Source organism: Hypomesus nipponensis, chromosome 25, assembly GCF_054491055.1.
Source record: "Hypomesus nipponensis isolate SF chromosome 25, ASM5449105v1, whole genome shotgun sequence".
Lineage (NCBI taxonomy): Eukaryota > Metazoa > Chordata > Actinopteri > Osmeriformes > Osmeridae > Hypomesus > Hypomesus nipponensis.
Genome location: NC_140385.1, coordinates 3,835,792 through 3,858,199, shown reverse-complemented (window position 1 = coordinate 3,858,199; position 22,408 = coordinate 3,835,792). Strand labels below are relative to the sequence as shown.

The following is a 22,408-nucleotide window of genomic DNA, read 5'->3' as shown; positions in this document are numbered from 1 at the left end:
TACTCATTGGCAAACACGGCACATGCTGGGACATACCTGACCTTTAACTCATTGTAGGCAGTGGCATGACCATGACCATTTAAAACCCTGGCAACTGCAACGTAGGTGAATGTTATACCATGGTCTGGGTGAAAACTCAATTCTGATTGGCTGCAGGTGAATGATAAGAGATTGGTATAGCCAGTGGGTAGAATTTGGTTTTGAGCATTTGACTGCAGATATAGAGGTTGCATGTTCCCCCCTTGCATGTCACTTTGGATAGAAGGGTTTGCTAAGTGAGAACATAATTATCATTATATGATACTTCAATAGTATTTTGAGATGAACATAAAAAGTGCTTAAAAGTCATCTAAACACATAAACTACACAAGTGTATTTATTGACATTGATTAGAATGGTCCTGCCTTTGAAAAGTTGGCCATGCCAGATATTTGTGAATGTGTTCTATGGTGTAAAAAAAACACATCTGGAAATGGTTATCTTTTTCCTGTACTTTATCAGCATTTGGTGCTAACTAGGGCACATGTCCTCCTTGGGCTCGTGTGAAACTGATAAAAATGACCCACATCAATGACTTCTCCCCTGAGAACTTCAGTTAAGTGACCAGATCCTCTCTTCTCAGTATAGCTGACCATCAAACCATGGGAATCAACTGTTTATTTCTTCTAACTGTCCTCCTCGCTCCTCTTTATAAAGGAGAAGTGACTTCTTTCAGTAACTGCAGGCAGTTCTTCGTCAACGGAGTTGCCCCTACAATACTTGTGGACTTACAAAACAACAACAGGTACCAGCAAATATGTCAGTGTCTACTGGACCAGAACGACAGACCTGTTTACTACTACGCTACGCTGTACGATACAGCAAAGAAGATTCCGGTGTATTCTGCCTATGAGTTTCAGCACCAAGACGTTGATCGGACGGACAAGTGGTACGTCGAACCCCAGGTACTCTTACTCATTCTCAGTTGAAAAAGAACAGATCTAAAACACACTGTCATCTCTCCGAAACAGTTCTTCAAGATGCCGATCGAGAGCGCATTTCAGAGAGTTTTACGTAAATAAATAGAAACAATGATGCTTTGTATGTGCAGTCTAGATATAACACAGGACCTGTTAAGGGATAATGCATTAGAATTGTTCAGCAATACCCATAATATAGTTATATACCGTATAATTAAAATGGACCAATATCTACTAATATCTCTATTTACATAATCATATTATTCCAGGTATCTGAGTACATTCCTTACATTTTCATTGACTACGTTATCTTTCTTCTTGTACTGCATTACCTGTATTTTCATAAACTACATTATTTACTTATTCATGGATGTCCAAGCAAGCGTTTGCAAACCCCAGCCACCTCTCTGTAGCGTGAAACACAGTCTCGACACCCAATGATCTAATGAACTCTGTCCTTCCAAACACCCAATGATCCAATTAACTCTGTCCTTCCAAACACCCAATGATCCAATGAACTCTGTCATTCTAAACTCCCAATGATCCAATGAACTCTGTCCTTCCTGTACTTCCTGTAGCTGGACGGAGGTGTGCGCACATGCATGGGCGGCCTGAGCCACATTCCGTCCATAGACAGGGGTCGGAACCAGGCCGTGGGGAAGGACTACGACGGCTCAGGCTTCGACAAGGGCCACCTGTACCCCGTCCACCACACCTCCACCCAGGCCTCCATGCTGGCCACCTCCACCCTGACCAACGCTGCCCCCCAGGACCCGGGCTTCAACCGTGGCCAGTGGAGGAAGCATGAGGAGGGCCTGGCCCTGCTCCTGGGGGGCGGGTGCTCCCGGGCCCACGTCGTCACCGGGGTCGTGCCTGGGAACACGCAGATCGGGAATGGTGTCAGAGTGGCACGGTTCTACTGGACTGCCTACTGTTGCTTGGAGACCGGTGTTCCGCTCACCTCGGAGGGTTACTTCGGTCCCGACAACAACGGCCGGGTGGAGACTCTCACTGTGAGGGACCTGGAGACCAGGCTGACTGGGTATTATGGGATGTCGTTCTCTGTTTTTGGTGGGAAGTGTCGATGATTTCACAAGATCAGTATCGAGGTCTAAGCTGACACTCAAAAAAGTTGCTGACTAATAAAAACTGTGACCATCTCGGAACCAAGTCTTGTGGCCTTTATTTTTCTCCCATCAATTAAATAAAATGTGTGCAGTAAAAGCCTCCCACAGGCTTAAATCTTCAATTATTATATCAGATAAATTATATATATATATTTTATTTTTATTTTATCACTTAGGTACTGTACACAGTGTGTGAAATAATGCAATATCTGTAAGTTGTTTAAGTGTTAAGCCAGGCAGAAGTAACTGTATGCTGTTAATCAGACAGGCAAACAAGTTATGATACTGCTTTTTAGACATGTTAAATGTCTGCTAAATCTACAGGAATTATACACTTTACATATGCATATGGTTTATATTTCTGGTCGATGATAAAGTATTCTAAAATTGAAAACCCTAACCCTGTGTTTACATAAATACATTAAACATAAATAAAGACATACATATTGACATTCTGTAAGTCTGTACAGGCATACAAGCGTACATTACCAGACAGAGCGAGAATTCATTTAAGTATAAAAGTATTTAAGTATAAAACATGAACAAGCGAGTTCTACTGATGACCAGAGAGTTTGACTGTGTTCTTATCGATCATTTAAGAAGTATAGTCAGGAAGTTAGGCAAATCCTTGAAACAGACTCACATGTAAACCCATCAGAGACACATACAACGTAATCAGAACAGCGATATAGACCAGAGCCAGCATATCTAGAAAGCCCTTGAGACACAAGTCATTCCACGTGTACTCTCCCACTGCAGTGCCCACGGCCACACCATGTTTGAGCCCCTGTTGGGCTCCCCCACTGTAGACATGCAGAATATGGTTTCTTTTTTTTTCATTCATGAAACTAGTTGCAGTGACATTTTTGGGGAGGAGAATTGGAAACTAAAAGCTACTTTATTTAGATTATCATTACGATTCCACTTGCCCACCATGGTGTTTGATGAAAGATGAAACAATAACAGGCATGTTTGGTTATGGTTTGGTAATAATAATAATATAATATTGATAATAATAATGATGTCATATTGTTCTGCATGGCAAAACATGACATTTTATTGATTCTGGTTTCATGTTTGTACAGGCAGTAATCAGAGAGTTGTTTCCTCACCACAAATACTGTTCATTTCCTCATCATGAATCCTATATTTGGTCATTTTGCTGGTAGATGGAGTCAGCCACCATGTATTGTAAGACACAATTTAAATGATTAAATATCAACTTCAGAAACCTCCACATTGGCTAACTTCAGCATTGATTGACGAAAGCATTTTTTTTTTTGCAAGTGTAAGGTAGGAGATAAGCCTAATTATTTTAAAGGGGGTACCATTAAGATTATGAAATATTTAGTTTTTATTGGAAATATAGTTTAACTCCTTTGTCTAGATATTTTAAATTTAAATATTGACATTGAATGCACTTTGTTGTTTGTTTTAGTTTTTATAGTGAAATGAACAAGAAGGAATAAAACCTTGTAGTGAAAGCTGCTCTTATAACTGTAATTACATGTTATGTAAGTACAAGTATGTTACTTGTGGAGTAAATTCCTTCAAATTAATGCAGAGTGTGAAGGCTGTGCCGTTTGTGGAAAGATTATACAGTAAACTTAAGTAAACAACAGAAGATTTTCTACCGAGACGGAAAAGTCAGCACAGACAGGATTGCATTCAAATGTTCCATGACTTGAAGAAGACATAAAGACGCCTCTCGTTTTAATGTTTACTCTCAGGTGCATCATGGGACGTTTGATCAAAGACATCCGCTTCCAAACCATCCTCGTGCTTCTCACCTGTCTGCCACGTATATAAACAATATCTACGTGTCTGCCACGTATATAAACAATATCTACCTGTCTGCCACATATATAAGGAGAAAAGGACAGTGAACACAATATTGAGTTCTCGTTTCCTCTCAGCACAGCAGACTACAACCATGAAGATCCACTGTTTGTTTCTTCTGACTTTACTCATCCCTCTACCTTCTCAAGGACATGTGACTCCTTTCAGTACCTGCCAGAGGTTTTTCTTCAATGGAGCCCCCCCTACAATACTCAAAGACCAGAATAACCCAAACCGGTACAAACAAATATGTCAGTGTCTACTGAACCAGAACAACAGCCCTGTTTACTACTATGCTACGTTGTATGATACTGCAAACATGATTCCGGTGTATTCTGCCTATGAGTTGGGGGATGGAAGTGGAACTAAGAAAAGGAAGGACCTGTGGTATTCCGAACCCGAGGTATTGTATTATCAGTTGAATAGAACAGATCTGATCTGGTGATTTTTACAACAATGTTAATGTCTGCATGATCCTACACCTAGGGCTAGTACAGAAGTACTGTATTTAATTAATGTTCATTGACTTAATCTCTATCTACACTATCATGTGTTTGGGGGTGTCTCATGCGATGATTGACTTCATACATATTTACATATATAATAATGTTAAATTTACTTTTAGTCAGGGCCAGTCAGAGAGCACCATATAAACGACATGGTATATTTATTCATGCACTACCACGCAGGCATTTGTAAACCTCATTGTCAACTAAGCATAACAATGTCAATGCAGTGTGAAGCTCAATTTCCGAGCCAATCAACTCTGTCTTTTCCAAGCTGGATGGAGGTACCGGTTTGTGTATTGCCGAGATGAAAACAGACACGGTATACCAGGCCATGAACAATGACTACTATGAATCAACCTACGACAGAGGCCACCTGTACCCCGTTCAGCACACCTCAACCTATGAGGCTATGCTGGCCACCTCCACCCTGACCAACGCAGCCCCGCAGGAGTGCCACTTCAACAGAGATGTATGGAGGGGACACGAAACGAAAATACGCAGACTGTATAAACGTGGTAACCCAGTCTACATTGTCACAGGGGTGGTGCCTGATTACAGTGTTGCTCCAATTAATAATAGGGTACGTGTGGCTAAGTACTACTGGAGTGCCTACTGCTGCTTGAAACCAGGTTGTACACCCAGGTCGCAGGGTTACTGGGGTCTTGACAACAACGGCCATGTGGTGACGCTCACTGTGCTGCAGCTGGAGGCCTGGCTGACAGCTCAATATGGGCTGACTAATACGGCGTTCTCTGTGTTTGGTGGGCAATGTAGATGATTTAACAAGTTCAGTAAATAGGCCTAAGATTACACAAACATTTTTGACTGTTGTTATTAGTCAACAATAAAATAAAAACTAAGTACAAACCTTCGAACCAATTAAATGTCTGTGTAATAAAAATAAATGATTCACATTATACAAAATGTATTTGGAAAGTATTTCTGGTGGATAAAACATTTGAATAAAAAAGTCATCTAAAATGAACCCTGTGTTTATATAAATACATTTAAATGTAAATAAAGACAAACATATGGAGACTGGCACTCTATCATAACCAAGTCTGTACAGCAAGTCCACACAACATCACGTGATTTTGCCACGAGAGGGAGTCAGCCACCATGTATTGTAATACACAATAAAATTGATTAAATATCAACTTCAGAAACCTCCCCATTGGCTGACAGCGTGAAAACGAAAGCATTTTTTAAAATCTTTAACATAGAGCACACTGTTTTACAGACACATCTGCCAGTGTAAGGTAGGATATCAGCCTTTTTATTTTGAAAAGGAGTACCATTGAGATTCTGAAATATTTAGTTCTTATTGGAAATGTAGTTTAACTCCTTTGTCTAGATATGTTTAATTTAAACATTGACATTGAATGCACTTTGTTGTTTGTTTTAGTTTTTACAGAGAAATGAACAAGAAAGAATAAAACCTTGTAGCCAAAGCTGCTTCTATAACTGTAGTGACATTATTTTACTTGTGAAGTAAATTCCTTCAGATTAATGCAGAGTGTGAAGGCTGTAATTTAACTTAAGTAAACAAAAGAAAATGTTCAACCAAAAGATGGAAAAGTCAGCACAGACAGGGTTACATTTGCATGTTTCATGGTCATAAAGACGCCTCTCAGTTTAATTTTTACTCTCAGGTGCATTATGGGACCTTTGATCCAAGATGTCCGCTTCCAAACCATCCTCGTGCTTCTCACCTGCCTGCCCGTTCCAAGTACTACAACATTCTCACACGCACCGATGCATGAAGGCGCCTATGCTGATTTTCTGTTTCAACACTTATAATCGCAACCGGGGTTGAAGCCACAGTTTAACTTTGACTTATTTTAAATATTGTGCTAATTGTGTATTCTCACGAGTGGGAAATTCCAAACAGTAAAATGTAACAGACGCAACTTTCTTTCCCCACTAGATAACGCCGCCTTCAACCTTGTCGTCCCTTCGGAGCCTGTGATTGGTTTCGAGGGCGATGACGTCATCCTTCCCTGTCGCCTGTCTCCCCAAAACAGCGCAGCTCACATGCGGGTCACATGGTTCAGGGAGGGGCATTTTGACTCCCCCCTGTATGGGTTTGACAACGGGAAGGTGACTGAGGGAAAGGACTACCAGGGCAGAGTGAACATGTCCACCCAGGGGTTGGAGAAGGGCGATGTGTCTCTGGGGCTGAAGGGAGTCCTGCTGGCTGACAGAGGAGAGTACAGGTGTCAGGTCATCCACCAGGACTGGATTAAGGAACAAGTTGTCAACGTCCAGATTAAAAGTAAGTCAACGTTTTTAGTGAAGGGTATTAAGTGTAAGTAATTATGGAAAGTAGATATGATCTTATTCAGGTCAATGTGAGGTCAATTTTCAGCAAATTTCTTCCCAATTTCTTTCCTCTTTATTGGGACCAGGGAGGGGAAGTGTCCCTAAGATCTCCATAGCAACACGCAACAAAACCTTCATCCAGCTGAGCTGCAGCTCTGAATTCTGGTACCCTGAACCTCACATGCTGTGGCTGGACCACCGTGGAAAGGAAGTGACATCAGCACAGACGGAGGAAGCGAGACAGTTACGTGACCTGTTCTCCATCAGCAGTCGAGTCAAACTGGGGAAGGAGCGACTCCAGGGCATCTCGTGTGTGGCGATGTCACATGACAGGAAGTACAAGCTGGAGTCTGCTATGAAGGTGACGGGTGAGTTTGGGGGTGAGAAGGTTAAGTGGTTGCAGATTCCTAGTTTCAGGAATAGCACAGTACTGCATGTGTGTAGGCCTACATATCTCTCTCTCCTTGTTTAATTACACGGTTAACTGAAATACTACTGGTGCTCCACTTCATTTGACCTCTGGACTTCATCTGACCTCTGCTTCCTACCCCTCGACTTCCTACTGCTTTTGTGTGTCACCTGCATTAAATTGTTTTGTCCACATGTGCACTACTCACCTGTGATTTAACCCTGAGTTTAACCCCATGAACAGCCTTGTGTGTTCTTTTGTTAACCTGTCTCAGTAAAAAAAATAATTAATGAATGTTTTACGTTGCCCGATTGTTGCACATTTTCCCCCAAGGGATTAAGTAAGTACCTACCTCCCTGCCTACTTCTCTGCCTTCCTGTTTCCCATAATCCCCCCTCCCTCCCTCTCTCCTTGCTGGTTCTAAGACAACGATCTGTAGGCCAATATATCTGTCCCTGTAATAAAGGACAGTATTTTTGAACAAACGTTTTCTCTCCTGTAACAGAGGGGTTTTACCTCGGTAGCGTGGAGGACCGCGGCTACGTCTACGCCAGTCTGATTCCCTTTTTCCTGATCCTGGTGTCCATCTCTGCATCCGCTGTCTACACCCTCGTTCAGAGACAACGTGAGTCTCTAACATTACATTTTGCATTTAGTCATTTAGAGAGGGAGTCAGGTAGCTGAGCAGTTAGGGATACGGGCTAGTAATCTGAAGGTTATCGGTCCCTTTCGGGAATCGAACTGGCAACCTTCAGATTACTAGCCCGATTCCTTAACCGCTCAGCCATCTGACAGCTGGCTTGTCAGCTGGTATTGTGTTGTGCATCGGCCTGGTGCACCTTTGTGGACAACGCAGTCAGATTTATAATTCATGTTTTTAATGTTGTTGTCACGGAACATCTTTGTTGACAAGTCCTCACCGGATTGTTTTTCCTCCTGTTTTCAGATGTTAAGAAAAGACTAATGAGTTTGGGTAAGTCTACTGGTAGTAATACTACTGGTACTACCGTGAATTCAATTTCTACCACTACGACTACTACATTTACATTTAGTCACTAGTTATACTACTATTGATATTGCTTTTATTGCTACCAGTATTACTAATACTACCAAAACTAGTTCAAGTACTACCAATGTTACTATTAATAGTATTACTACTATTGGTAATACTACAATTACTGCTAATGCACTACTGCTAGTTATACTACTATTATACTACCAGTAGTATATTTTACTGTTGATTGTTCTTCTACAGGTACACTCTTGTACTTTTTGAGTTTCATGTTATTTAATTGTAACTTGTTTAACTGCATGCTCGTATGGTTCTTCCCTTTGGCACTTATTTGTATGTATGCTTCATGTTTTGGCTGGTTATAATATTTGGGGCTACGTCATTATGATCAGTGACCTATGCTCTTTTGTAAAATTCTCTTTTGGAAGTCGCTTTGGATAAAAGCGTCTGCTAAATGCATAAATGTAAATGTAAATGTACTATGACTAGTACTACCACTACTGTTAGTACTACGACATTTAGTATAGAATATTTTACTCGGAACAAAACTTAGTTTTACTGCTCTAAAAGTGTTAAACATATTAATAAATATCTTTCAATTATCAATGCAGATGACACACAAACAGAGATAGATAAGGCCGAAAAAGGTAAAAAGAAAAGTGTATTTTTCTATATAAGAAATATTTATGGTAAATCGAATGTTAAACTCTACATATGTGATTGTAAATTATGGTTCTGTATTTCACAGAAATACGTGATTATATTAACAGTATAAAGAAAAATCAAGAGTTGTTTGGTAAGTGATCTTCTCTTGAAAGATTAATCCATGGTTAGATTGACAGTAAAAGTACCATTGTTGAGATTAGATAGAATGTATACATGTGAAAATTACACACAGCTTGATATACATTGATGAAAGAACACATTTTTACTCAATAGAAATCACTGGCAAAATCCCTGACTCTGGTAACTATGACAATCATTCTTAATTATCAAGTCACTGTAAAATAACCTCAGGCACATGGGGATCATCTGCAAATTATGCAAAAATAAGTTTACCTTTTTTTTTCTTCTCTAGTTTGGAACTTAATGGTGGAGTGCGCAGGTAATTGTGATTTTCACATTATTATACTATCACGCAACAGTGTAGCTGCATGAACATCTATTGGGCTTATAACGTTTTTAAGCATCAGAATAATTATAGATGGAACATTTGTAGAGAGGTGATGTATTATAAGGTGTGCAGCATTGCAAGTATTGACAATCATCCTCTACTTACAGAGGAGGTGACCTTTGACCCTGATATGGCACATAACGGCCTGCACGTATCAGAAGAGCACACATCTATCAAGTGTGGACAGGTCGGTACAGGACAAAGTACAAACAAAAAGTTTGGAAAGTTTCAGTGTGTCTTGGGAAAGACAGGGTACACTTCAGGTAGACATTACTGGGAGGTTGATCTGGGGAACAACAGCCTGTGGAGTGTGGGAGTCGCCCAAGACCCTGAGAACAGGGGGTCGGATATCTCCATCCGCCCAGACAACGGCTACTGGAGTATCTGTGTAAAGGGAGGAACGCTGCAGACTGTTGAGGAACTACCTGCTGTTCTGCCTTCAGAACTGACGCCTGCTACTCTCGGAGTGTTTCTGGACATTGAGAATCAGAGAGTCGCTTTCTTCAACGTGGAGAAGAGGTGGCACATCCACTCCTTCTCTTTCTCTGAGAGATCTACCAAGGAACTGTTTCCTTTCTTTGGACCTTTGAATGGGTGTACAGAGGAGATCAGAATTACCCCCCCCCCCCTCTTCTCAAGCTTAGAGTGAACAATGAGATATTACTGGGTAGACGGGTCTCATAAAAATCATATTTATTGTATAAAAAGCCTTTTATGCAATGCAAATTGTCAAGCACAGGTATAAACAAAGTAGTTTCAAGAGTTTCAAGTTTGGTATGATAGCACCACAGTAGTGTTCTTACAGTGACTTAATTCTATGCCAAACACAATTTGTTTCAAGATCAGATTAGTCAACTTACAATACATCATTGCAAATTTTGGATAATAAAAATATTAAATAATGTAAGATTTTGTTTTAAAACAATGTTAAATTTGTATTTAAATGGGATTTCTGTTATAATTTGTAAGTCTATCTGAACATATTATAGACTATAATAGCAATGAAAACAATGTAAAAACAATGATAATACATGCAATGTAAATGATGTCCCCCAATTTTCATAAAACTCTGGCAGATGACAAACGTGTGAATCGGTTGTTTTTCTTCAGTTAGGCCTACATGAAAACATGGGCTGATCTACAGGGGGGGCAAGGGGGGGCAGCTGCCCCCCCCCCCACTCTAGAGCCTTGCCCCCCCAGCTGCCCCCCCACCCAAAAAGCCACTATGTCCACAAGCTTCCCAAAACATTGAACTGAACAATACATTTACCGAAAGTGAACAATTATAATTTTTTATTTTAAATGTATTCTTAGCCCCTCAAATAGCTACGTCTCTGCATCAAACGTGCAGAGCGGCGTTCACGCAGTCTGGCTCGCACACAGAGAGTCTGCTGCGGTGCGGTGGCACTGCATCTCGGCAAAGACTGGAGCGACTAAGCTGCTCCTGAGCCTCTGAAGGTGAAGTCAGTTTCCCCAGGTGAAGTTTAAACACACGTTTAACTTAAAGTTACATTGGTAATGAATGTAATGTATGCTAAAAACGATTCAGCATCAGCAAAAACAGAGAGTCTATTACGTTAGCCAAAAGTCAAATTGCTTCATTTTTAAGAGCACTTTGAATCGAACTGGCAACCTTCAGATTACTAGCCCGATACCTTAACCCAATTTTTGCCACCGCATGTAAAATTTTCTAGATCCACCACTGACGAAAGAAATGTAGGCTACAGCAACATTGACAATGTTGTGTGTCGGAGTTCTTTCTTTGATGTGTCATCGGACGTGAAAAGTAATTATTTATTCCACTTCCACAGGTGTCGTTTTGGTTAAGATAGCCATGTCCTTAGATACCAATGTCAAGATACGATCAAAACATCAATGAACACGTTGGTGGTTTCCTCACACAGTGTGCTGGTACAGGAAGGTAGTATATGTTTAACTCCAGTGTTGTTCAACAGTTGTATCTATGCCGTTGTAACCGGGTAGCTTTAGGACCCAGGAGCCCACAGCTTCTTACTTTTTAAATCTATTTTATTACAGTTAGTTTTTATCTATATTTTACTATGTACTGTGGCACTCTGAGATTCAGAATGTAGAGTGTTTTATAAATTAAATGAATTATTATTTTTATGTATGCACTGCTGCTGTTGTTTATTACTAATACAAGTATTTTCTACTACAGGTGTTTAGGTCTGCCACTGTTTTTTCCCGTATGAGTTTCTTATAATTTTTGTTTTGCTTAAAGGGCTGGTTTTCTGTGCTTATTGTTTTGGGGGTTTACCTCTATTGTTGAGCCTTGGTTGTGTTGGGCTGGCTAACCTGGAGATGGTGTTTGCAGTCAGTGTGTTTTATCCTACAATGTCTAAATGGTTGCTATGATATGTAGATGTTATGTGAAGATAATATTTAGTGTGGCTCTTTATATATGCATCCCTTTTCAAGTGTGTTGTAGCCTTCCCCAAGTTGTGAGTTCCCTCAAACATATATACTGTTTTAGGCCCAAGTACCAGGCCTACAGTCACGCCCTGCTCTTAAGTGTTTGTTATTATTGCAGCATGTACCGTCTGATTTTAAAACTGTGGCCATAATAAACTTTGTTTATATTTTTGATACCACCTCTTCTGTGGTAGTTCATTTGATTGGACAGGACACTAGTCAGAGTTATAGTATTTCCAATTGAGGTTCTTTCGCCCGATCTATGAGAGTGGCGTGGTCGAGCACCCCGCCACACTGTTATAATTGTTTTTTTCCTTCTGGGTCGATTGACAGAATCCTGATAGGGCGTTGATTATTATTCCTTGGGGAGAACAAGGGCCGAACCTGATCCTTGTATCCGGGCCCATCATCAAACGTGTGAACAACAGAACCAGTTTCAGCGTTGTAGAAAGTCACCTTCTTGTCCCAATAATCCAGATCGATGCCAACCTTTTCTGGAATGTCATTACCAGACAGACAATCATCATCATCGGACGTTGTAGGAGACTTCGCTTTCAATGTTTCTCCATTAGACAGCCTGATGAACCAATAACCACGATCAGGCCTACTTAAATCCAACTTTCCGCCGCAAACCGCTGTTTCCCGGGCAACGCCCAGCACCCAGTCAACCTTGTCTTTAACGTCCACCTCCCAGTAGGATCTCCAAGCACGACCTATAGTACCCAACACGTAGGGCTCATCGGTACCGACGCCCGTCCATTGCATCGTTTTCTCGTCGATCTCCAGGTTAGAGTGGGCTGTGTCCACGTCCAGAGTGACGTTAACTGTGGAGAAAAATGAGGAAAGACAAGTCAGACAATTGCAGATTTGGTATTCTTTTTTATGGATGAAAATGTTGTTATTGTGAATGATCATGTGACATACAAACACTTACCTTCAAACAAACGTGAAAAATCTGAAAGAATTGTCGAAACACGCATAAAGAAAGTATATGTTAATATATAGCGTACACTTACTGTGTTTATTATGACAAAAACAGCATACTGAGCTTTTAGGCTACTACTATGACAAACCTAGCGGTGAAGTCAGACTTTGACGTTGTTTTCCTGTAAAATCACCTGTAAACAGTTAATCAGTAGATCCACATGAACATTCTTTCGTTAGAGGTAATGATGATTGCAAATCACATTATTTAGGCCAATGTATATGTGTCGTTTACAGTTTGTCTATACTGTTCATTTTGGCAATAGCATTGTATGATATAGAGTGTAATGTCATGTGTAGTTAATTTAATTTCTAACTATAGGCTATTTATATGTTGTTCATTCCCAGTTAGCCTGTTTTTAGTGAGAGTGTACAGCCTTTTTTACACCAGAAAGTACCATTTAAAGAACAATGTTTATAAATACAAAAACAAAATACTATTACTAACTATGACAAACCTATCGTTAAAGTCCTACCTTGACGTGATGTTTGTGTAGAATCATCAACACCTGTAAACAATGAATCAGCAGATTCCCATGAACATTCTTTCATTAGAGGTAATGGTGATTGCAAATTACATTATTCATTTATATGTGTTGTTTACAGTTTGTCTAGACTCTTCATTTTTAAAGACATTTAACTTATTTTCATGTTTTATAAAATCAAAGTATCGGCTAAGAATGTAAATCACTTTTTTTTTAAACCTTTTTACACCATAAAGTACAATTTAAAGTAAAGAAGATGTTTATAATTACAAACAAAAAATACGATTACTAACTATGACAAACCCATGTGCAAAGTCCTACCTTGACGTGATGTTTGTGTGGAACCATCTTTAACACCTGTACCTGTAAACAATACATCAGAAGATCTGCATGTAATGATGATTGGAAATTACACTATTTACTTACATGTAATGTTTATAGTTTGTCTATGCTGTTCACTCTAATTGGCAATAGCATTGTATGTTTTAAAATGTAATGGAATGTGTAGTTTATTTAATTTCTATCTATAGGCTATTTATATGTTGTTCATTCCTACTTTGATGTAAGCTTGTTTTTAGTAAAAGCCTTTTTTACACCAGAAAGTACCATTTAAAGTAAAGGAAAATGTTAATAATTACAAAAACAAAATACTTTGACAAACTATTGTTAAAATCTTACCTTGACGTAATGTTTGTGTAGAATCATCAACACCTGTAAACAATGAATCAGCAGATCCATATAAACATTCTTTCATTAGAGGTAATGGTGATTGCAAATTACATTATTCATTTATATGTGTTGTTTACAGTTTGTCTAGACTCTTCATTTTTAAAGACATTTAACTTATTTTCATGTTTTATAAAATCAAAGTATCGGCTAAGAATGTAAATCACTTTTTTTTTAAACCTTTTTACACCATAAAGTACAATTTAAAGTAAAGAAGATGTTTATAATTACAAACAAAAAATACGATTACTAACTATGACAAACCCATGTGCAAAGTCCTACCTTGACGTGATGTTTGTGTGGAACCATCTTTAACACCTGTACCTGTAAACAATACATCAGAAGATCTGCATGTAATGATGATTGGAAATTACACTATTTACTTACATGTAATGTTTATAGTTTGTCTATGCTGTTCACTCTAATTGGCAATAGCATTGTATGTTTTAAAATGTAATGGAATGTGTAGTTTATTTAATTTCTATCTATAGGCTATTTATATGTTGTTCATTCCTACTTTGATGTAAGCTTGTTTTTAGTAAAAGCCTTTTTTACACCAGAAAGTACCATTTAAAGTAAAGGAAAATGTTAATAATTACAAAAACAAAATACTTTGACAAACTATTGTTAAAATCTTACCTTGACGTAATGTTTGTGTAGAATCATCAACACCTGTAAACAATGAATCAGCAGATCCATATAAACATTCTTTCATTAGAGGTAATGGTGATTGCAAATTACATTATTCATTTATATGTGTTGTTTACAGTTTGTCTAGACTCTTCATTTTTAAAGACATTTAACTTATTTTCATGTTTTATAAAATCAAAGTATCGGCTAAGAATGTAAATCACTTTTTTTTTAAACCTTTTTACACCATAAAGTACAATTTAAAGTAAAGAAGATGTTTATAATTACAAACAAAAAATACGATTACTAACTATGACAAACCCATGTGCAAAGTCCTACCTTGACGTGATGTTTGTGTGGAACCATCTTTAACACCTGTACCTGTAAACAATACATCAGAAGATCTGCATGTAATGATGATTGGAAATTACACTATTTACTTACATGTAATGTTTATAGTTTGTCTATGCTGTTCACTCTAATTGGCAATAGCATTGTATGTTTTAAAATGTAATGGAATGTGTAGTTTATTTAATTTCTATCTATAGGCTATTTATATGTTGTTCATTCCTACTTTGATGTAAGCTTGTTTTTAGTAAAAGCCTTTTTTACACCAGAAAGTACCATTTAAAGTAAAGGAAAATGTTAATAATTACAAAAACAAAATACTTTGACAAACTATTGTTAAAATCTTACCTTGACGTAATGTTTGTGTAGAATCATCAACACCTGTAAACAATGAATCAGCAGATCCATATAAACATTCTTTCATTAGAGGTAATGGTGATTGCAAATTACATTATTCATTTATATGTGTTGTTTACAGTTTGTCTAGACTCTTCATTTTTAAAGACATTTAACTTATTTTCATGTTTTATAAAATCAAAGTATCGGCTAAGAATGTAAATCACTTTTTTTTTAAACCTTTTTACACCATAAAGTACAATTTAAAGTAAAGAAGATGTTTATAATTACAAACAAAAAATACGATTACTAACTATGACAAACCCATGTGCAAAGTCCTACCTTGACGTGATGTTTGTGTGGAACCATCTTTAACACCTGTACCTGTAAACAATACATCAGAAGATCTGCATGTAATGATGATTGGAAATTACACTATTTACTTACATGTAATGTTTATAGTTTGTCTATGCTGTTCACTCTAATTGGCAATAGCATTGTATGTTTTAAAATGTAATGGAATGTGTAGTTTATTTAATTTCTATCTATAGGCTATTTATATGTTGTTCATTCCTACTTTGATGTAAGCTTGTTTTTAGTAAAAGCCTTTTTTACACCAGAAAGTACCATTTAAAGTAAAGGAAAATGTTAATAATTACAAAAACAAAATACTTTGACAAACTATTGTTAAAATCTTACCTTGACGTAATGTTTGTGTAGAATCATCAACACCTGTAAACAATGAATCAGCAGATCCATATAAACATTCTTTCATTAGAGGTAATGGTGATTGCAAATTACATTATTCATTTATATGTGTTGTTTACAGTTTGTCTAGACTCTTCATTTTTAAAGACATTTAACTTATTTTCATGTTTTATAAAATCAAAGTATCGGCTAAGAATGTAAATCACTTTTTTTTTAAACCTTTTTACACCATAAAGTACAATTTAAAGTAAAGAAGATGTTTATAATTACAAACAAAAAATACGATTACTAACTATGACAAACCCATGTGCAAAGTCCTACCTTGACGTGATGTTTGTGTGGAACCATCTTTAACACCTGTACCTGTAAACAATACATCAGAAGATCTGCATGTAATCATGATTGGAAATTACACTATTTACTTACATGTAATGTTTATAGTTTGTCTATGCTGTTCACTCTAATTGGCAATAGCATTGTATGTTTTAAAATGTAATGGAATGTGTAGTTTATTTAATTTCTATCTATAGGCTATTTATATGTTGTTCATTCCTACTTTGATGTAAGCTTGTTTTTAGTAAAAGCCTTTTTTACACCAGAAAGTACCATTTAAAGTAAAGGAAAATGTTAATAATTACAAAAACAAAATACTTTGACAAACTATTGTTAAAATCTTACCTTGACGTAATGCTTGTGTAGAATCATCAACACCTGTAAACAATGAATCAGCAGATCCATATAAACATTCTTTCATTAGAGGTAATGGTGATTGCAAATTACATTATTCATTTATATGTGTTGTTTACAGTTTGTCTAGACTCTTCATTTTTAAAGACATTCAACTTATTTTCATGTTTTATAAAATCATAGTATCGGCTAAGAATGTAAATCACTTTTTTTTTTAAACCTTTTTACACCATAAAGTACAATTTAAAGTAAAGAAGATGTTTATAATTACAAACAAAAAATACGATTACTAACTATGACAAACCCATGTGCAAAGTCCTACCTTGACGTGATGTTTGTGTGGAACCATCTTTAACACCTCTACCTGTAAACAATACATCAGAAGATCTGCATGTAATCATGATTGGAAATTACACTATTTACTTACATGTAATGTTTATAGTTTGTCTATGCTGTTCATTCTAATTGGCAATAGCATTGTATGTTTTAAAATGTAATGGAATGTGTAGTTTATTTAATTTCTATCTATAGGCTATTTATATGTTGTTCATTCCTACTTTGATGTAAGCTTGTTTTTAGTAAAAGCCTTTTTTACACCAGAAAGTACCATTTAAAGTAAAGGAAAATGTTAATAATTACAAAAACAAAATACTATTACTATCTATGACAAGCCTATCGTTAAGGTCTTACCTTTATGTAATGTTTGTGTAGAATCATCAACACCTGTACCTGTAAACAATTAATCCGCAGATCCACATGAACATTCTTTCATTAGAGGTCGTGGTGATTGCAAATTACATTATTTTTTTACATGTGTTGTTTACAGTTTGTCTCGACTGTTCATTTTAAGTATTTAATTTGTCTCTGTGAAATCACAGTATCAGGTAAGAGTTTTAAGCACTTTTTTGTACCTTTTTTACAACGGCAAGAATACCGAAAACGATAGCAGATAGCTGAAACCGTAACCACTGCTAAAAACAGGACCAATAAGACCCACTGGCTCGTAATTAAGTGCAAACCAAACCACACTGCTGAACTACACGTGTCTATTGCTGAGACCAATGTTCTCCTCTCCGTAACTGAAAATAGGAGAAACAGGGGAATCCGCAGCAGGGATGTTGGGGTCGTCGGATCGATGACATTCATTTCTGAAGCAGGTACGTAAGGCTGGACAGTTAGCAGCACCTGCGTTTTCAGGGAAATAAACGTAAAAAATTAACCCCTGATTGAAATACACGGACGTGGTCTCTCAAAAGCTAAACACAGCAAAAACTGGACATCTATCAGAGCGTGATAATCTTGTTTTTACAGTAAATAGATGTACAACAATTTGCAATCTAGATGACTGAAATAATTTGAGAATTCGCTTCAAAACACTGATGTGTTATAATTCCTAACACTATATCCTTGTGTTAGTAGCCTACATACATTTAATTTAGCAGCAGATTTCGATTTAAGGACGGGCGGAAAGACTATGGTTTGAGACGCCTCCGATATAGTCAAAGTTATTTAACTATACCTTCCTTTTCCAGTGACTGTTTGTTCAGTTGTTGCCTTTCAGTATCTTGCTATTGGACCTTGCACGTATATAAAGATATGAAGTTAATATTCACTGATTATAATGTAGTTTTTTATATCCAGGAAACAGCAGAGTCTCCAGTTATGCGAGAGAGTGAAGATACTAAACCACTTATCATCACTCTGGTTATAACTTACAAAAATAAAATGTCAAATACTGGTTGTAAATTGGAAAAAAACTATTTTGTTATACACAATATAGTACAGTAGAACTGCCACCGTTGCCTAGAGAACCAAATGGAGTAGAATGCTGAGGATGGGTGACCTTTGACCCAGTCATGAGACAGATGAAGTACTATACTCCCCTTGCCTTGGCCTCAATATGGATTGGTTTCATAGCCTGAGGTAGTGTTCCTGTGATATTTCAGGCGTGAGACGAGAGCATGAGAAAAAGTTTGAATAAATCATTTGATTTATGTGTTTCATTTGTTGATAGGCATCTTTAAGGAGTAGGTAGAGGCGGAGTCAGGTGGCTGAGCGGTTAGGGAGGCTGAACGGTTAGGGAATCGGGCTAGTAATCAGAAGGTTGCTGGATCGATTGCCGGATTGATTCCCGAGCGTGCCAAATGACGTTGTGTCGTTCACCCTACTTGCCTCAGGGGAATGTCCCTGTACTTACTGTAAGTCACTCTGGATAAGAGCGTCTGCTAAATGACTAAATGTAAATGTCGGTCAGTGGTCTGTGAGTGTCAGTTGATGTTCGACAGCAGTGAGTGATGCCTGCAATTTAAGCACACAAACACACATGCACACATTTACACACGCACGCACACATTTACACTTCATTCACAGTTGCAACAACAAACAGAATAAGGACAAGCAACATTCGTTGGATTGTAAATTCTTTTTTTTTCTTTTCAGTATTGGACAAGAAACGGTAAATTTCGTCTTTTTGTGAATATAAAGATTTTAATTGCTTCCCAAAATAACTGATATTCTTAAGACTTTCCAGTGAGGTTAGGTTACCTTCTCTTAAAAAAAATAGCACAATAAGGGTATTAGTTTCTTCTTGGTTAACCAGTGGACAGTGTGGTTGTCGGTTATGTTCTGTTTCCTTTCTTTGGACCTTTAACTGGGTGTAAAGAGGAACTCAGAATTACCCCCCCCCCTCTTCTCAAGCTTAGAGTGAATGATGAGATATTACTGAGTAGAAAGGTCTCATAAAAAATTTATTGTATAAAAAGCCTTTTATGCAATGCCAATTGTCATCAAAGGTATGAACAAAGTACAGTTTCAAGTTTATAACACCACAGTAGTTTTCTTACAGTGACTTAAGTCTATGCCAAACACAATTTGTTTCAAGATCAGATTAATCATATCATAAGCAAAAATTATATATATATAATTATATATCATTGCAAATTTTGGATAATAAAAATATAAAATAATGTAAGATATTGTTTTAAAACAATGTTAAATTTGTATTTGAATGGGATTTCTGTAATAATTTGTAAGTGAGTCTATTATAGCCTATAATAGCAATGAAAACAATGTAAAAGCAATGACTTCATGGTATGCAATTGATGTCCCTCAATTCTCATAAAATTGGCAGATAAATGTGTGAATCGGTTGTTTTCCTGCATTTACATGGAAGAAATGTACAGCAACACTGACGATGTTGTATGTCCGAGTTCTTTCTTTGATGTGTCATCAGACGTGAAAATCATTTCTTTCGACAGGTTTAGGTTACAGCCAGACATCTCACACAGTGTGCTGGTAGGCTACAGGAAGGTGGTAGGCCTATAACTCTAGTGCTGTTCAACTGTTTCATCTATGACGTTATAATTGGTGTTTCCTTCTGGGTCGATTGACAGAATCCTGATAGGGCGTTGATTATTATTCCTCGGGGAGAACAAGGGCCGAACCTGATCCTTGTATCCGGGCCCATCATCAAACGTGTGAACAACAGAACCAGTTTCAGCGTTGTAGAAAGTCACCTTCTTGTCCCAATAATCCAGATCGATGCCAACCTTTCCTGGAATATCTTTATCAGACAGACAATCATCATCATCGGACGTTGTAGGAGACTTCGCTTTCAGTGTTTCTCCATTAGACAGCCTGATGAACCAGTAACCACGATCAGGCCTACTTAAATCCAACTTTCCGCCGCTACCCGCTGTTTCCCGGGCAACGCCCAGCACCCAGTCAACCTTGTCTTTAACGTCCACCTCCCAGTAGGATCTCCAAGCACGACCTATAGTACCCAACACGTAGGGCTCATCGGTACCGACGCCCGTCCATTGCATTGTTTTCTCGTCGATCTCCAGGTTAGAGTGGGCTGTATCCACGTCCAGAGTGACGTTAACTGTGGAGAAAAATGAGGAAAGACAAGTCAGACAATTGCAGATTTGGTATTCTTTTTTATGGATGAAAATGTTGTTATTGTGAATGATGTGATGTAGGCTACAAACCCTTACCTTCAAACAAACGCGAAAAATCTGAAAGAATTTTAGAAACAGGCATAAAAGATTTGTATATTAATATATTCACTTAATTACAAATTAATTACAGAATTACAAAAACTAAATGTATTACTAACTATGACAAACCCATTTCCGAAGTCTTACCTTGACGTGATGTTTGTGTAGAATCATCAACACCTGTACCTGTAAAGAATACATCAGCAGATTCACATTTTGTTAAAGGTAAAGATGATTGCAAATTACATTATTTACTTACATTTATGTTGTTCATTCCTACTTTGATGTAAGCTTGTGTTTTCTTCTTTTTCAGTTTCTTGGGATTTGACTGCAGGAAAGAGAATATTGAAGAGAGTATTTAAATGTTATAGGTTTCACATCTGCCAACTGATGGCTTAAATTGTGTTTGAGTTGACATGGCAGTTTTATACAGACTGATCCTTGGTACTAACCACCTTCCTACCGAGTTACACTAGATGTGCTGGGAACTTCTAGGCCATCATTATCCAAGTAATTTAAAGACATTCTACTTATCTTCATGTTTCATGAAATCATAGTATCGGCTTAGAATGTAATGTACTTTTCGTAACCTTTTTTACACCAGAAAGTACAATTTAATGTAAAGAAAATTTTTTATAGTTACAAAAACGAAATACTATTACTAACTATGACAAACCCATGTCCGAAATCTTACCTTGACGTGGTGTTTGTTGTGTGGAACCATCTTTAACACCTGTACCTGTAAAGAATACATCAGAAGATTCACATTTTGTTAAACGTAATGAAGATTGCAAATTACATTATTTACTTACATGTGTTGTATTGTATATGTATTGTTTTAACAATGTTTTGTCTACTGTATTTGTGTGGCAAAATAAAAGTGCAATGTTAAGATTAAAATTGAAATGAAAAAGTATTTTCATTTCATATGTCTTCAAGACTTTTTTCTTTTGTTTTTTGTACCTAACACTTTGGCTCAGTTCTGTGACTGCACCTTATCAAATACAAGTAGCCTACGTAGTTATGTATACTTGCACTAAATGTTTAACTGGAAAGTGCCTAAATAACTACTTTGAGCTAAGAGTTGCCACCATTATCTTCCAAGTAAGTTAAAGATATTCAATTTATCTTCATGTTTCCAGAAATCATATTACCAGCTAAGAGTTTTAAGAACATTTTTTGTACCTTTTTTATACCACAACCGAAAGAAGATAGCAATGCAGACACCTAGCACCACAACCACAGCTATAAACAGGCCCAATAACTTCCACTTGTTCATGATGAATTGGGAATCCAACCACAGTCCTGAACTACACTGTTCCATTGCTGAGGCCGTTGTGTTCCGCTCCATAACTGAAAACAGGAGAAACAGGAGTATCAGCAGCAGCAGCAAGGCTGCTGTTGGAGTCGATTTGATGACTCTCATTTCTGAAGCAGGTACGTTAGGCTGGACAGTTAGCAGCACCTCTTCTCAAGAGCTATAAACATACAGGAAAAACTGAACATCTATCAGAGCGTGATCATTTTGTTTTTAGACTTTACAGTGAATAGATGTACAACAATCTGCAATCTAGATGACTGAAAGAATTTGACCACTTTAAAACATGGATGTGTTTAAATCCCTTACAGTAAGTACAGGGACATTCTCCCCGAGGAAAGTAGGGTGAAGTGCCTTGCCTAAGGACACAACGTCATTTCTCACGGCCGGGAATCGAACCGGCA

The 22,408-nt window shown here is 37.5% G+C and overlaps 2 protein-coding genes and 3 long non-coding RNA genes across 5 annotated transcripts; 3 read left to right on the top strand and 2 right to left on the bottom strand.

The window, feature by feature from the left end:
• The first annotated feature begins 595 nt into the window (after window positions 1-595).
• LOC146221845 (endonuclease domain-containing 1 protein) lies at window positions 596-2,088 on the top strand. The gene is made up of 2 exons (XM_084691543.1): window positions 596-944; window positions 1,538-2,088. The coding sequence occupies exons 1-2, from the start codon at window positions 642-644 to the stop codon at window positions 2,045-2,047; spliced, it is 813 nt and encodes a 270-aa protein (XP_084547669.1). The 5' UTR covers window positions 596-641; the 3' UTR covers window positions 2,048-2,088.
• A 2,650-nt stretch (window positions 2,089-4,738) lies between these two features.
• Window positions 4,739-7,957, top strand: LOC146221844 (butyrophilin subfamily 1 member A1-like). The gene is made up of 6 exons (XM_084692084.1): window positions 4,739-4,938; window positions 6,087-6,163; window positions 6,362-6,709; window positions 6,843-7,124; window positions 7,671-7,790; window positions 7,950-7,957. Exons 1-6 carry the CDS (start codon window positions 4,739-4,741, stop codon window positions 7,955-7,957), a joined length of 1,035 nt encoding a protein of 344 aa, XP_084548210.1.
• A 2,620-nt stretch (window positions 7,958-10,577) lies between these two features.
• Window positions 10,578-14,308, bottom strand: LOC146221843 (uncharacterized). The gene is made up of 7 exons (XR_014746747.1): window positions 14,262-14,308; window positions 13,932-13,964; window positions 13,575-13,616; window positions 13,245-13,277; window positions 12,858-12,902; window positions 12,719-12,739; window positions 10,578-12,608 (listed from the first exon to the last, which is right to left on the bottom strand). It is a non-coding gene; the product is annotated as an uncharacterized LOC146221843 (long non-coding RNA).
• A 985-nt stretch (window positions 14,309-15,293) lies between these two features.
• Window positions 15,294-18,473, bottom strand: LOC146221842 (uncharacterized). The gene is made up of 9 exons (XR_014746790.1): window positions 18,208-18,473; window positions 17,600-17,873; window positions 17,379-17,417; window positions 17,011-17,052; window positions 16,680-16,712; window positions 16,323-16,364; window positions 15,993-16,025; window positions 15,636-15,677; window positions 15,294-15,338 (listed from the first exon to the last, which is right to left on the bottom strand). It is a non-coding gene; the product is annotated as an uncharacterized LOC146221842 (long non-coding RNA).
• A 1,235-nt stretch (window positions 18,474-19,708) lies between these two features.
• LOC146221841 (uncharacterized) lies at window positions 19,709-21,533 on the top strand. Its single transcript, XR_014746748.1, has 3 exons — window positions 19,709-20,533; window positions 20,855-20,911; window positions 21,000-21,533. It is a non-coding gene; the product is annotated as an uncharacterized LOC146221841 (long non-coding RNA).
• Window positions 21,534-22,408: the final 875 nt, after the last annotated feature.